The sequence below is a fragment of the Pyrus communis genome, chromosome 4 (genome assembly GCF_041283825.1).
Source record: "Pyrus communis isolate YQ-2024b chromosome 4, ASM4128382v1, whole genome shotgun sequence".
Classification (NCBI taxonomy): Eukaryota; Viridiplantae; Streptophyta; class Magnoliopsida; order Rosales; family Rosaceae; genus Pyrus; species Pyrus communis.
The window spans coordinates 972,037-985,328 of NC_142568.1; the positions used below are offsets into that span (position 1 = coordinate 972,037).

The 13,292-nt window shown below is 38.0% G+C and overlaps 1 protein-coding gene across 4 annotated transcripts; it reads right to left on the reverse strand.

Annotated features, from left to right (window-relative positions):
- Positions 1 to 500: 500 nt before the first annotated feature.
- Positions 501 to 8,462, reverse strand: LOC137722554 (methionine-tRNA ligase, putative / methionyl-tRNA synthetase, putative / MetRS). Of its 4 annotated transcripts, none has more exons than XM_068461586.2 (18): positions 8,103 to 8,462; positions 7,179 to 7,362; positions 6,938 to 7,082; positions 6,688 to 6,841; positions 6,368 to 6,523; positions 5,869 to 6,099; positions 5,610 to 5,753; positions 5,045 to 5,135; positions 4,861 to 4,967; positions 4,623 to 4,737; positions 4,041 to 4,159; positions 3,860 to 3,925; positions 3,603 to 3,731; positions 3,358 to 3,501; positions 2,621 to 2,741; positions 1,679 to 1,890; positions 1,494 to 1,595; positions 501 to 897 (listed from the first exon to the last, which is right to left on the reverse strand). In XM_068461586.2, exons 2-18 carry the CDS (start codon positions 7,312 to 7,314, stop codon positions 667 to 669), a joined length of 2,403 nt encoding a protein of 800 aa, XP_068317687.2. In that variant the 5' UTR covers positions 7,315 to 7,362; positions 8,103 to 8,462; the 3' UTR covers positions 501 to 666. The 4 variants fall into 4 exon arrangements, with proteins under 4 accessions (XP_068317687.2, XP_068317685.2, XP_068317686.2 ...); XM_068461584.2 differs by having other exon boundaries at positions 1,679 to 1,893; XM_068461585.2 differs by lacking the exon at positions 8,103 to 8,462 and adding an exon at positions 7,499 to 7,841 and having other exon boundaries at positions 1,679 to 1,893.
- Positions 8,463 to 13,292: the final 4,830 nt, after the last annotated feature.

A 13,292-nucleotide genomic window follows, 5' to 3' on the forward strand; every position in this document is an offset into this window, starting at 1 on the left:
CCACACAAAACTCACTTTTCTCCTACAATTCTTCCAATTTTTCTTTCTACCATCTTTCAAAACCATTTCTTCCCATGTTTATGGCTTATTAATTATTATTTCTATTAATTATGGTAAATTAATGATCCGATTTAGTGATTTTTCCATAATGTTTTATGAGTTTCATATGTCAATTTAATGATTTTTCTATATTTATCAAAATTTAAATATTTTTAAATTAAAATATTCACAAAATTAATTTAAGATGGTCTACATATATTTTTTTTTTTAAATAGCTCCATTCTTTAATAATCTGAAGCTAAAATTTTAACCCAAAACTGTTAGAGCCAAAAAACTGTTCCTGAGTTAAAACCTAAATTTTCTGAGCTAAAATTTTTAGGTTTTAACTGAATGGTTGAAGATGGTCTTAAGAGCGTATTAACTATTAAGCATTTTATCACGGGCAAAACTATTTTCAAATCCAAAATCCGCGCACACCTTTTCTTTTTTCTCCCAAAACAAAAGAAAAAAACTAGTTTCCATTAAAACTTCATTAGATACGGTTTTCCAAATTACCACACAAATTAAAATTAGTTTAAATCTACAGACAACGAAATGATGACAAACAATGACAGCCAGGTCCAAAACTTCTTTTCCTTTCCAATCGCAAGAGTGTTAACCGTCTTTCTACTTAATTGACCCACCGGCAATAGAGGACACGGTGCAAACACCGGCAGATGTTGTGAGCGGAACATCTTTGTAGCACGCCACTAGTTCAGTGTTCGTGTGCAGATCCACCTGCAAGGTCTCCCACACCTTCTTCTTCGGGTTCAAAATCTCATCAGGCTCACCTACAAACCCGGCAAATGTAACTCTCTCGCCAACTTGTGCACCTTCTGGTGGTTCAACCAGTTCAACCTGAAAGTGCACCCAACATTGAAGATATTTTATCAGTAATTACATTAGTGTCAAACTGTCCATGTCCATTGAACCATTGCATACTGATATTACATGCATGCTTGAGAAGGCGATGAAAATTAATATGTTTGCATTGGTGTCCAAAAAAAGTTACGATTACACAAGAAACGTGAGTTGCAAACGCATAAGTCTTCCCAACTGACTGATCAGAAACAAACCGCAGTCACTACGACTCAAGTTCGATTGAGATATTACTTTCTGATTACCAAAACCACTACAGGACTTGTTCAGACACAAAATTTCACAATATTATCACCACGACCTTATGCATAATAGGGTCAACACCTATAATCATGTGCCTACCAGAAATTAACTCTTTTACAGAAGCAAGTTTTACATAAAGCTGTGGAAATATATCCTCATAAGTAGAAAATTTCAGAGACCAAAAGTTAAAATTAGGTATCATCAAGATCCATATTCGTAGAATCCTTTGTTTGGTCACTCAAAGAGTGATTAATCATTAGCATTACAGTGGTAAGTGGCTTAAAAAGAGCACATAAGATGCAAACACTATTAAAGGTTATGGAGCTGCTTACTGTGGTGTGGTCACTGTTCGAAGCAGCAAGAACCATTGCTTCTGACTTAATACCCCGCATGTTTGCTGGCTTCAGATTGCAAAGAACACATACTTTCCGGTTCTGCCACAGAACAGTCAATATGAATGTTGACAGAAATTGATACTAACTTTATTATTAAAAAATTGGTAGATGGAAATACAAACCTGCATTTTTTCAAGAGGTATATATTTGACAAGTCCACTGACCACTGTTCTGGTTTGTCCTTCACCAACATCAATATCCTCTACGTACAGTGAATCCGCATCGGGATGCTTCTGAGCTTTAGTAATGAGACCAACGCGGATATCAAGCCTACTAATAGAAATCTCTGCGTCAGCTGCAGATTTTGTGGGCTGTTGCTTTTTCTTTCCAGTACCTTCTGCCATAACAATGGCCTCTTAGAATAAATTCATTTTTGCAAGAAATAGTAATAAAGGGTGTAGTATTCTTTTCACGTACGGGTACCCACACTCAGGATAAGCTATGCATTTTTTGTTTTCCAGATACAAGGAGATGCTGCGTATTACTTATAGTGAGAAGTATAACACCAAATGGCAAAGTGTGGAAATTATTATTTAGAAGTTAACTTTACTAATATAAAAAACTTGTGGACCAACTGTCAAAAGAATTGATGGTAACCTCCAAAAGCAAAATAGCTCACGCTTGAATAGAAAGATCAACACAGCAAAGAAAGATGTTTAGAAAACTGTTCAATAATAACAAGGATGCAAGTCCTATTTGGGCAACAAGCACTACTGGCAGTCCTCAACAAAGACCCCTCGCATCATTCCATAGATCCCCATCACAACATAAGATGTACAAAAGAAACAGGAAAAGATTATCCTGATAACAACAGAGCATGCAATAAAGAAAGGGTCTTCCTTTCGTAGAACAGGGCTTTTTCATAAAATAGGATATATCATTTTTTTACGTGTGATTTCTTTGGGCGTGTTTGTATGGTGGGGTGGGTGGGTGGTTTGCATAAGTATAAATGCACAAACCCTATATTTAAGAATGAACTGGGGTGGTAAAAAAAACCATAGTACTGCATGTGTGACATTTTTACCTAATCAACTAAAAGCAACCAGACATAATGGAATTCTAACCTGAAACTTTCGTTTTTTTGAGTTGTGCAGCCACCTTTGCTGCTTCAGCTTCTTCCCTCTCTTTTCTGTCAGCTTGACTTCCAGCAAACTTCTGCCTCCAGAATTCTACTTCTTCATCTTTCTGTGTGCAAATGTAACATTTCACTAATGAGAATCTACGAATAGGCAAGTGATGCAACAATTATAACGTAGAGAATCCAGCATTAAAAATCAAAACCAAATGGTAAGTGCAGCCTATAAACTTATCTCAGGAACCAGCTTAATTGTCCAGCCGCTCATCTAGAGAAGCTTAAAAAAGAAATTTAGATAAGAATGTACTACTCTAGTGCTTTAGGATCTTGCATGACAGTCCAAATAATAATAATTATAAATATTTGGTTGGTAACTGCATTTACAAGGCAGCATTGCCTTGCGAAACAAGCTTTCCTGTGAAGCATATGCACCATGCAATTCAGAATAACTGAAATGCTGTATATTCAAGAGCTACTTGAAGTCCCCCCTCATCCAATCTCCCTATCTTATATTTTCTTTTAATACTCTTTTTCTTGCTGATAACATCAGCAGTTTCTCCACTATTTTTCTATATCTCGGCTAGTATTCCTCTAATTTTTTTCACAGAACTCCCTTTCTAAATAATGTGACATACTGTACTAATTTCCAATAAGATCAGGTTGTTTCTTCCTTACAAGTGTACAAAAACAAATAACAGGTAAGAGACTGCGCACAGCTGGACATACCAATTCCTTGAACAATGGCTCTGGTTTACCAATCTTGTGCCCAATAGGCACAATCTCCCAAGGCCGTCTAGCCCTATCAATATCTCCCTCATCATCACAAAGTGATAAGTGTGTCTCAGAAGGAAAATTAAGTTGCTTGAATACCTTGAACACAGTTAAAGAAAAAAAATTCAGCCTGGATGATCATAGTAACTTTACGTGACCGCAAAAAATATTTCACAATAACCCGCGAACAGAATTATTACTTCAAGAGAAAATGATGGCATAAAAGGTTCCAACAAACAAGCAAGAAGATGCACTAGTCCGACTGAGGTTCTCATAACAATAGCGCAACGAGGTTGGTCCTCTTTGTACAGCTTCCAGAACTGACTTTCCTGCATAATAAATGTAGATGGTGCAACTTAGGAGTAGCTCAATCATTGGCTTTGCAGTCATCTCCAAGCAATTTCACTTGAGAAAAGAAGTTATTCATTAACTCAAGGAGAGATTAAAACATGCTTACTTGCAGATATGCGTTCCCTTCACTAGAAATGGCCATCGCTGTTTTGAGTCCTTGCTTTAGCTTAACCTGCACAGAATACATATAGGAGTGTCAAAACAATGCAAGAGCAAAGTGAAAGAGGCAGGTAGAAGAAGAAGCTTTCAATCATTTGCAACAAGACTCTGATATAAATTTTGATCACCTTCTCCATAGCTTCTAAATATTGCTCCACATATTTACCAACTTTTTCAGCTAGTTTCTCTGTCAAAGGATCTGCTTCTGCTTGCGGAGCATCTGGAATAATGGAACCATATCCTTGACCTGTAACCAGAATTTGTCAAGCAGAATACATGCATAGAAAAGTAAGCACCCAATGAAAATAGAGCAGGAATTTATTCATCATCCAACTGAGAGCATAGTCTTTTCTTAAGTAATTGGACCATGTAGGAACATAAAGACAATTTTGATAACACACTCTTACATTATCAAAATATTATTTTCTTTTTGTATCAAGACTTAATAATATAAAAGCAAAAACAGTTTTCTGTTTCTTTTAAATTCAGGGAAAGGGGAGGCCAACAGTTGGCTGTGAGTGTGCCAGTAAGGGCTTTACCACTAGAGTTATAACCTGGTCCCCGACACAAATAAAATTTGATAACGAGAACAAGATTGTAATATAATGGTTCCTTAAATAATTGACTGAATAAACTTCCTCATGGTATTAATTTTTCAAAGACAAATCTGCTGACTGGTCAATACTTTCAGAAACCAATGGCTGACTGACCTGAAGGTTTAGAAACAAAACTCAAAACTCGATTTATGAAGTTGCCCAAATTATTCAGCAATTCACTGTTCAGTTTTGCTTGCAAGTCGGCCCATGTAAATAATGTGTCTGATACCTATTTCACCAAAAATGAAAATAAAAGTTAAACAAGTAAAATAAGCTACAGAGAAAGAAGGATATACATTACAAACCATCACATGAAAAAACTAAAAATGAAGATGGGTATCATCAAAGTTACCTCAGGCCTATTAGTTAGCAAGTAGTATCTCCATACTTCAACAGGAATGTTTGTATCTTTTGCATTATTTCCAAAAACCCCTATGCCTTTACTCTTAGAAAACTTTCCTGTAAAAACCATAAAAATTTAGATCACCTAATTATAATCAGATTGTGGCAAAATCATTACTAGATAGTCAGCCAACCTGCTTCATAATTTAAGTACTCTGTTACACTGATAGTCTTCATCAAAGTCCAATTTTCACCAGTTCCAAGAAGAGTGGAAGGAAACATCACCTAAAGATAAATAAGTACATAGTTATAATTCTTTTTCCAAACAAGAATACATATGCAGTTGAAATTATATCACAAACATGAATAAAGAACTGCAAGAAAAGGAAGGCAAACGCCTAAGCTTTGATTTAAAATTTCATAGTGGAACTGTGGATGCAAATAATTGCTTCTTGGAGAAACTTATGAAGCTGTAGAGATCCTAACATTCCAATAATTTCAGAATTTCAAGCAATTATACAGAGTACGACTTTCACAACAACAGTAGTGAGCAATGATGATGGAAATCCCTAACGTATTGCTCGCAAACTATACTTGTTATCACATATACAACCAACCATACAACTAAGCTAAGGATATATGGTCAAAGATAATCACTGTGCTGTACTTATGTGTGAGGCATATTTAGAAAACGGTACTTATGTGTGAGGCATTTTAAGAAAACAATACTTACATGTGAGGCATATTTAGAAAACTTACTGTGTGGAATGGCACATTATCCTTGCCCATAAACTGATACAGCTCCACATTTTCAGGATTCTTCCACCATTTTTCCCAATCATCAGTGTAACATTTAGTAATGGAGACATATCCAATTGGAGCATCAAACCACACGTAGAAAACCTACAAATTGCACCGTTGGGGCAAATTTAGTAAATTTTGATAATCATTAACAAAAATGCGCAGAAACTGATAATCGTTAACAAAAATGCGCAGAAACTTAGTTGCATGTATTAACCTTGTCCCTGAAGTTATCATGAGGAACTGGAACACCCCACTTCAAATCCCTGGTAATACACCGCTGCCTGAGCCCCTCTTTGAGCCATGCATTGGTCGCTTGAATGGCATTCTGGCTCCATGACCCAGCCACTGACATTTCATTGATATATTGTTCCAACTTATCCTTCAGCAGAGGTAGTTCCAGAAACAAGTGGTTTGTATCTCGAATTTGTGGAGTTGACTTACAAACCTGCTTGCAATAGGCAAAAATGAGAAATATAAAGGTGTAGCATAATCACATTTTTGCATGCATAATTGTTGCATGTGAGCGGGGAAGAGTTACTTTCAGAAACCCTTATTTATTTTAAAAAACAATCAGAAAACAAGAAAAATATTACAAGGGCTAGAACAAAAAGGTTATAAGCAAGAACAGGGCTCGAGTAATACGTGCACACAATTCATGTTTTTCTTTTAACAAAGTTTGCATATGTACATAGTACACACAACATGGCAAGTACCTTGCACTTAGGATCTTTTAGTTCTGTTGGATTCAAAAGCTTTCCACAGTTCTCACATTGATCTCCTCGTGCAGAAGCATAGCCACAGCCTTGAGTCGGGCATGTCCCCTCCACAAGCCTGTCCGCTAAGAACCGTTCGCATGTGTCACAGTAAAGCTGAATTACAGTACTAATTCAAGTTAAAATAAAATACAGAAACACTTCTTCAAAACGTAACTTGATCGCAATGCATGAAGATAACCGCGTGTGCAAAGATTCACTGACTAAACCAAGAAAATGTGAAATAATTGACACAGTCCAGTGACTGCTACGGTTGCTACCTGCTGCATTGTGTTCTCTGTGAGCCAATCATTCTCCAACAGTTTCTTAAAAATAGCTTGGCATACTTCTGTTTGCTGTGGTGACGATGTACGCCCAAATTTATCAAAGCTTATGTTAAACCATTCATAAACGTCCCTATGAATTGCATGATATCTACACACAACAATTTGAAATAGTATAAGAGTAAATCAGACACAAAAAATAGAGTTAAATTTACAAAATTACGTAAACTTCACTGAAAAATTTTACTTGTCACAGATTTCTTGGGGGCTACACTTCTCTTCCAAAGCTTTGGTCTCCGTTGCCGTGCCGTACTCATCAGTTCCACATATGTATAAGGTATTGTATCCCCGGAGACGGCAGTAGCGTGCGTAGACATCAGCACTCAATACACCTGGCCAACAAAACAAAGCAAAACCAAAAATTTCAGGAGTCTGTTTGGTTCCCAAGGATATTAGAAGGAAAATAGAATTAAGGAAATGATACATACAGCCGATGATATTGCCGAGATGAGGGACATTATTGACATAAGGCAAGGCACTTGTGATAAGGATGTTTCGCTTGCCAGGGATGGGTAGCTTGGCAACCTTCTGGTCCCCCTTGGAGGTAGCTGTGAGGTCTCCCATGTCTGGCTCTCTACTTCAATGGCTGGCCAGAACCAGATGCTTAAAAAACTGCAACCCAAGATAAAAATAAAATTAAGACTTTTTTTCTGTACTATTTCCTCATCAGATTTTTTAGTTTTCAAACAGGGCATACTGCATAATGTATTTGTTACACATTCTACCGATTGACCGAACGGAAAAGCACCTTTAAAAGCACTTCTATGAAGCCTGAGAATCTAAAGACACTCAAATTTTATAAAAAGCAAGCATACCCAACAACAACAATAACAACAAACCCTTATCCCACTAAGTGGATCCGGCTATATGAATCCTAAAACGCCACTGCTCCAAATGAATCCTAAAAAGCAAGCACCCAAAAGAAAGAAAGAAAACAGAACTTTGAAAAAAAAAGGGAAAAACTTTTGGTTTTCAAGCACCGTAGACGCATGAAATTCCCAGTTGCAATCACACGAAGTAACCGAAATATTCAAAAAAAAAACAAAAAGGAAATCAAAATAAAGCAATACTTCAATACGCAATCAAATAATGCATGCAAATAAAAATAGCCCAAATATCAATAAATTTACTCCGACTTTTATCTACATGGAAAACCCTAGTCCGAAATTACACACATATATATATCCAGATAAAAAGTAAAATCCACATGAAAAATAAAAAAAACTGGATAAAAGCTGGGAGGGAGTGATGCGAAAACTGAGAAGCACAGCAATTTATTAGGATCTAATTTCGGAAGGCATAGACGGAGATGAAGAGGGAGAGAAAGCAAGAGCGAAGAGAAATTGGCTTACCGAGTTGTCCGTACGGTTGCGTTGCGGCTGCGAGAGAGCGAGTGAAACGGGAGCTGCGGCAGAGACAAAGTTTGGTTTAGGTAAGTGTCAAATTTCCACAAGGGTTTTGTTTAATGAATTCTTTTGTTGTGCCAATTTGACCCTTATAACTTATAAGTGCGCAATTGAAAGTGGACCGAAACGACACAATCGTATGGACAGGGCCACAGAAAAACCTGGTAGAGAAAGAATCGAGATCCACAGGAAAATCTCGGGTAACACACACGGTTGGCCTAATGGTTGTGGACGAATTTTATATCCGTATTACACATATACATTTTAGGTTTGATTCATAGCATTGATGAATAACGATTAGAGAATATTGAAATGCCTCTGTGGGTCTTCTTAACCTCCAAAAAAGTAGAATACAGTGACAAAGTCAGCATATGGTTCTTTTTTTTTTTTTAAGGTGAATGTGTTTCAATTTTTGCTTCAAATTCATTTAATTGAGGGATTTAGTTGATAACAATTATCGAACTAGAAACGAACTTTACACACTAGAAGTCCTCTTGTAAATTCCCCTGTTTTTACGCAGAAGCTAATCAACATTTCAGTTGCTTATTTGTATACATTTCCTAGGAATTGGAAATTCCCATAGAAGTCAATGGCATTTTCTTAATGCAACTTTAAACTTCTTGTGTTTTCTTGTCTTGTAGGCTACAAAGCCGAACCAGTATAGAACTGTGTTGTTTTGGTGGCTGGTTTGCTTGCTTTTGTCATATTTTTGCCTACAAAGCCGAAACAACTAATAATCAACGGTTCAGTTTGGTTTGGTTTTGAACAACACCATAATTAACAACACCATAATTGAAACCAAACAAACTCAAACCCTTGTTAATCAATTCGGTTCGGTCAGATTAAACCTATTACAACATATCAAGTGTATTTTTCTTTCTAAATATAAAAAGTTAGGAGTGTAGAAAGAGAATTTTGGAGTGCTAATAACAGTTCCCAAAACAAAATGCAAAATAAAAGTTATCAATTTTCTCTCTAATTGGGGAGTCACGACCTAAGCGGTTTTAAGCGAACTAGGCAGGCACCTAGGAGGGCTAGGCGGGCACCTAAGAGGACTAGGTGGACACTTAAGAGGGTCTAGGCGCCCTTTCTTAATTTTCAAACGCCTAGGGACTAATTAGGGCAGTGACCAGTCGACTAGCGCCTAAGCAGAGCTAGACAGGGATATTTAGAACAGTAACTAGAACTAGTTTCAGTTTCATTTTGCGCTTGATCGATCAAAAACACAGTTAACTCTCTAAAGGACAAAAACAGAGAGAAACACAAGACCAAGAGCTGAAAACCAAAAAAAAAAAAAAAAAAAAGCCAGTTTGATTAACATGTCTGACCAGAATCAATATGAAGTGTCATGACTCATTACAAAGAGGTAAGGTTTTGTTTTTTCAAATATTTCAATATTTTATTTTTGCAATAATTTTATTTTCCTAAGGCCAATTACGATAGTATCAGTAGAACATTTTTTATTGACGATGATTTCCAGTATGATTCCTAGTTTACACACGTAAATGTGTTTCAATTTTTAGTCATTTAATTGAGGGATTTAGTTGGTGGGTTTAACAATTATCGAGCTGGACAGTAAAGAATAATGGCTTTTACACACTGAGAGTGCTCTTCTAAATCTCCCTGTGTTTACGCATAAGCTAATCAACATTTCAGTTGCTTAATTGTATATATTTCCTAGGAATTGGAAATTTCCATAGAAGTCAATGACATTTTCTTAATGCAACTTTAAAACTCCTTGTGTTTTCTTTTCTTCTAGGCTACAAAGCCAAACCAGTATAGAACTGTGTTGTTTTGGTGGCTGGTTTGCTTGCTTTTGTCATATTTTTGCCTACAAAGCCAAAACAACTAATAATCAACGGTTCAGTTTGGTTCGGTTTTGAACAACATCACAATTGAAACCAAACAAACCCAAACCCTTGCCAATCAGTTTGGTTTGGTTAGATTAAACCTATTACAACACATCAAGCGTATTTTTCTTTCCAAATATAAAATGTTAGGAGTGTAGAATGAGAATTTTGGACAAATTCCTTAACACAACTTTCTTGTAGAAAAAGGTATGTAGGCTAAAAAATATATTTGTTATTGATACGTGAATGTGGAAAAATGGAAGAGAATACTTTTTTTCTCCTTATCTTTCTCTACAAGATTACAAGGATATATATATACATGATACAAGTGTGTAGGTAGGACAAGGTAGCCGTCCTAGTGTGTAGGTAGGACATGGTAGGACGGCTGTAGAGGACAAGGTAGCCGTCCTAGTGTGTAGGTAGGACATGGTAGGACGGCTAGACAAGGTAGGACGGCTGTAGGACGGCTTATTCTTCCAATAATAATATTATATACAATTACACAAGGACTCCAACCATATTCCTTATTTGTCTAACACTCCCCCTCAAGTTGGAGAGTGGATGTCAAGAACTCCCAACTTGCGTAACATACCCGAAAACTTTTCTTTCCCAAGAGGTTTGGTAAACAAGTCTGCCAACTGTTGTGCCGTACCCACATGTTTGGTCTCTATTGTGCCATCTACAATCTTATCTCGTATAAAGTGACAATCCATCTCAATGTGACGAGTTCGTTCATGAAAAACAGGATTAACAGCTATATGTAACGCTGCTTGATTATCACAAAATAAAATGGAAGGACCATCCAAAGGAATGTTCAAATCCTTTAACAAAAAACGAAGCCAAACTATCTCGCAACAAGCACCTGCCATGGCCCTATATTCCGCCTCTGCTGAAGAGAGCGAAACGGTTTTCTGTCGTTTCGTCCGCCAAGAAATCAAAGAACCGCCCAAGAATACACAATACCCAGTAGTCGAACGGCGAGTGATAGGGCAACCTGCCCAATCAGAATCACAAAACGCAATTAACTTGGTCTGGTTGTCAGAACGAAATAATAAACCTTGACCTGGAGTAGCCTTCAAATAACGAACAATACGAAGCGCATCATCCATATGAGATATCCTTGGCTCGTGCATAAAACGGCTTAGAACATGCACAGAATATGTGATATCCGGCCGAGTGATAGTGAGGTATATTAACCGACCTACTAATCGTCGATACTTTTCAGGATCCTTGAGAAGTTCTCCTTTATCAGATAATTTTGTGTCATCCATAGGAAAAGCAATGGGTTGTGCTCCCAAAAAACCATAGTCCTTGAGAATCTCTAATGCATACTTGCGTTAAGAAATATAAATCCCTTGTTTGGAACGAGAAACCTCAATACCCAAAAAATATTTTAAATCACCAAGGTCTTTTATCCGAAAATGATCACGGAGAAAATACTTCAGAGAATTAATGGCACTAGCATCATTGCCTGTAATCACAATATCATCCACATAAATGAGCAAAGCTGTGAAAGAAATAGCAGACTTTTTAGTGAACAATGAATAGTCAGCTTTGGATTGTTGAAAACCGGCAGAAATGATGGCACTAGTGAATTTGGCAAACCATTAGCGAGAAGCCTGCTTAAGACCATAAAGTGACTTGTGAATGCGACACACAAGATTCTCCCCCTGTCGCCGAAGACCAAGAGGAAGAGACATATAGATTTCTTCATGTAAGTCACCATGTAAGAAAGCATTATTAACATCAAGCTGATGAAGAGACCAAGACTAACTAGCAGCAAGAGCAAGAAGACAACGCACCGTAATCATCTTAGCAGTAGGAGAAAAAGTATCATGATAATCAATACCTTCAGCCTGAATGAAGCCTTTAGCAACCAAACGAGCTTTGTAGCGGTCAATAGAGCCGTCGGAATTGTGCTTGAGTTTGTACACCCACTTACAACCAATGGGAATTTTGCCAGGGGGCAAGGAAGTTAAAGTCCAAGTACCATTAGCATGTAAAGCTTGAAGTTCCTCAGTCATAGCACGTTGCCAATTGGGGTCAGTGTCAGCCTCGGCAAAGGAGGAAGGCTCCACAGTCCGACTGACAGAGTTAATGTAAGAAAAATGCCTGGGAGAGTAACGGTGATAAGAGAGAAAATTACAAAGTGGATATTGCGTACCTTGTGTAGAACCGGGTTGCGAAGTCGAAGATGGGTGGGATGGCAGAATCACCTGCGAGCAAACGTAGTCTTTTAAATAGGATGGAGGTTTATAGGCACGGGAAGAGGTGCGGGGAAGGGGAGGATTGGTAGGTAGTGGGGGGGGGGGGTAGGGATGTCCGTGGGTAAAAGGGTGAAAGGTAAGGAAGTAGCGGGGGGGAAGGAGGGGATGCCGAGAGGGCAGGGGCATGGGGAGGAACGGGTAATGGTGCAGCAAAGGAATCTGTGGGAGACGTGGAAGGGGAGGAAGGTGGAGGAGGGTGAGGCGTCGGGGCAGGAAGGGGTGGGTTATATGTAAAGTCCAGAGGGGGTGGGATGGGTAGGGTAGGCGAAGAGGATGGGATAGGAGGGTGATAAACGGCATAAGGGAAAGTAGTTTCGTGAAAATGACGTCTCGACTAGTGAAAATGCGGTGATTGTCGAGATCGTAAAGGGTATAGGCCTTTTGTCCATGAGGATAACCGAGAAAAATGCAACGATGAGCCCGAGGGGAAAATTTGGTGGTGGGAGTGACAGAGGTGGCATATGCCAGACAACCAAAGACGCGGAAGTGGTCATAAGATGGGGTTTTCGAAAAGAGAACCTCAAATGGGGATTTATGATGGAGAAGACGGGTAAGGAGACGATTGATGAGATAAGTAGCGGTAAGAACACATTCCCCCCAAAACTTGATAGGAAGGTGGGATTGAAAACGAAGGGCGCGAGCGGTTTCAAGAAGATGACGATGTTTTCTTTCAACAACGCCATTTTGTTGGGGGGTATAAACACAAGAAGTTTGTAAAAGCACCCCATGATCAGAGAAAAAACTACGAAGAGATAAAAATTCACCACCATTGTCAGTACGAATGCATTGGATGGTAGTGCGGAATTGGGTAGTGACATAAGCAAAAAAATCCTTAATTAATTGTTGAGTGTCGGATTTATGTTTCATGAGGAAGACCCATGTAAAGCGAGAAAAATCATCCACAATGGTTAAGAAATAATTAGCACTAGAAAGAGAAGATTGACGATTCAGGCCCCAAATATCACAATGAATTAAAGCAAAAGGGAAAGTTGATGAAATTGAACTCAAAAGAAAAGGTT

Coding starts and splice junctions, on each gene's coding strand:
- LOC137722554 (XM_068461584.2), bottom strand. CDS start 7,314: ATGGGAGACCTCACAGCTACCTCCAAGGGGGACCAGAAGGTTGCCAAG. Junction 6,842..6,937: donor CCCCAAGAAATCTGTGACAA/GTAAAATTTTTC, acceptor TGTTGTGTGTAG/ATATCATGCAATTCATAGGG. Junction 6,100..6,367: donor TAAAAGATCCTAAGTGCAAG/GTACTTGCCATG, acceptor TATTGCAAGCAG/GTTTGTAAGTCAACTCCACA.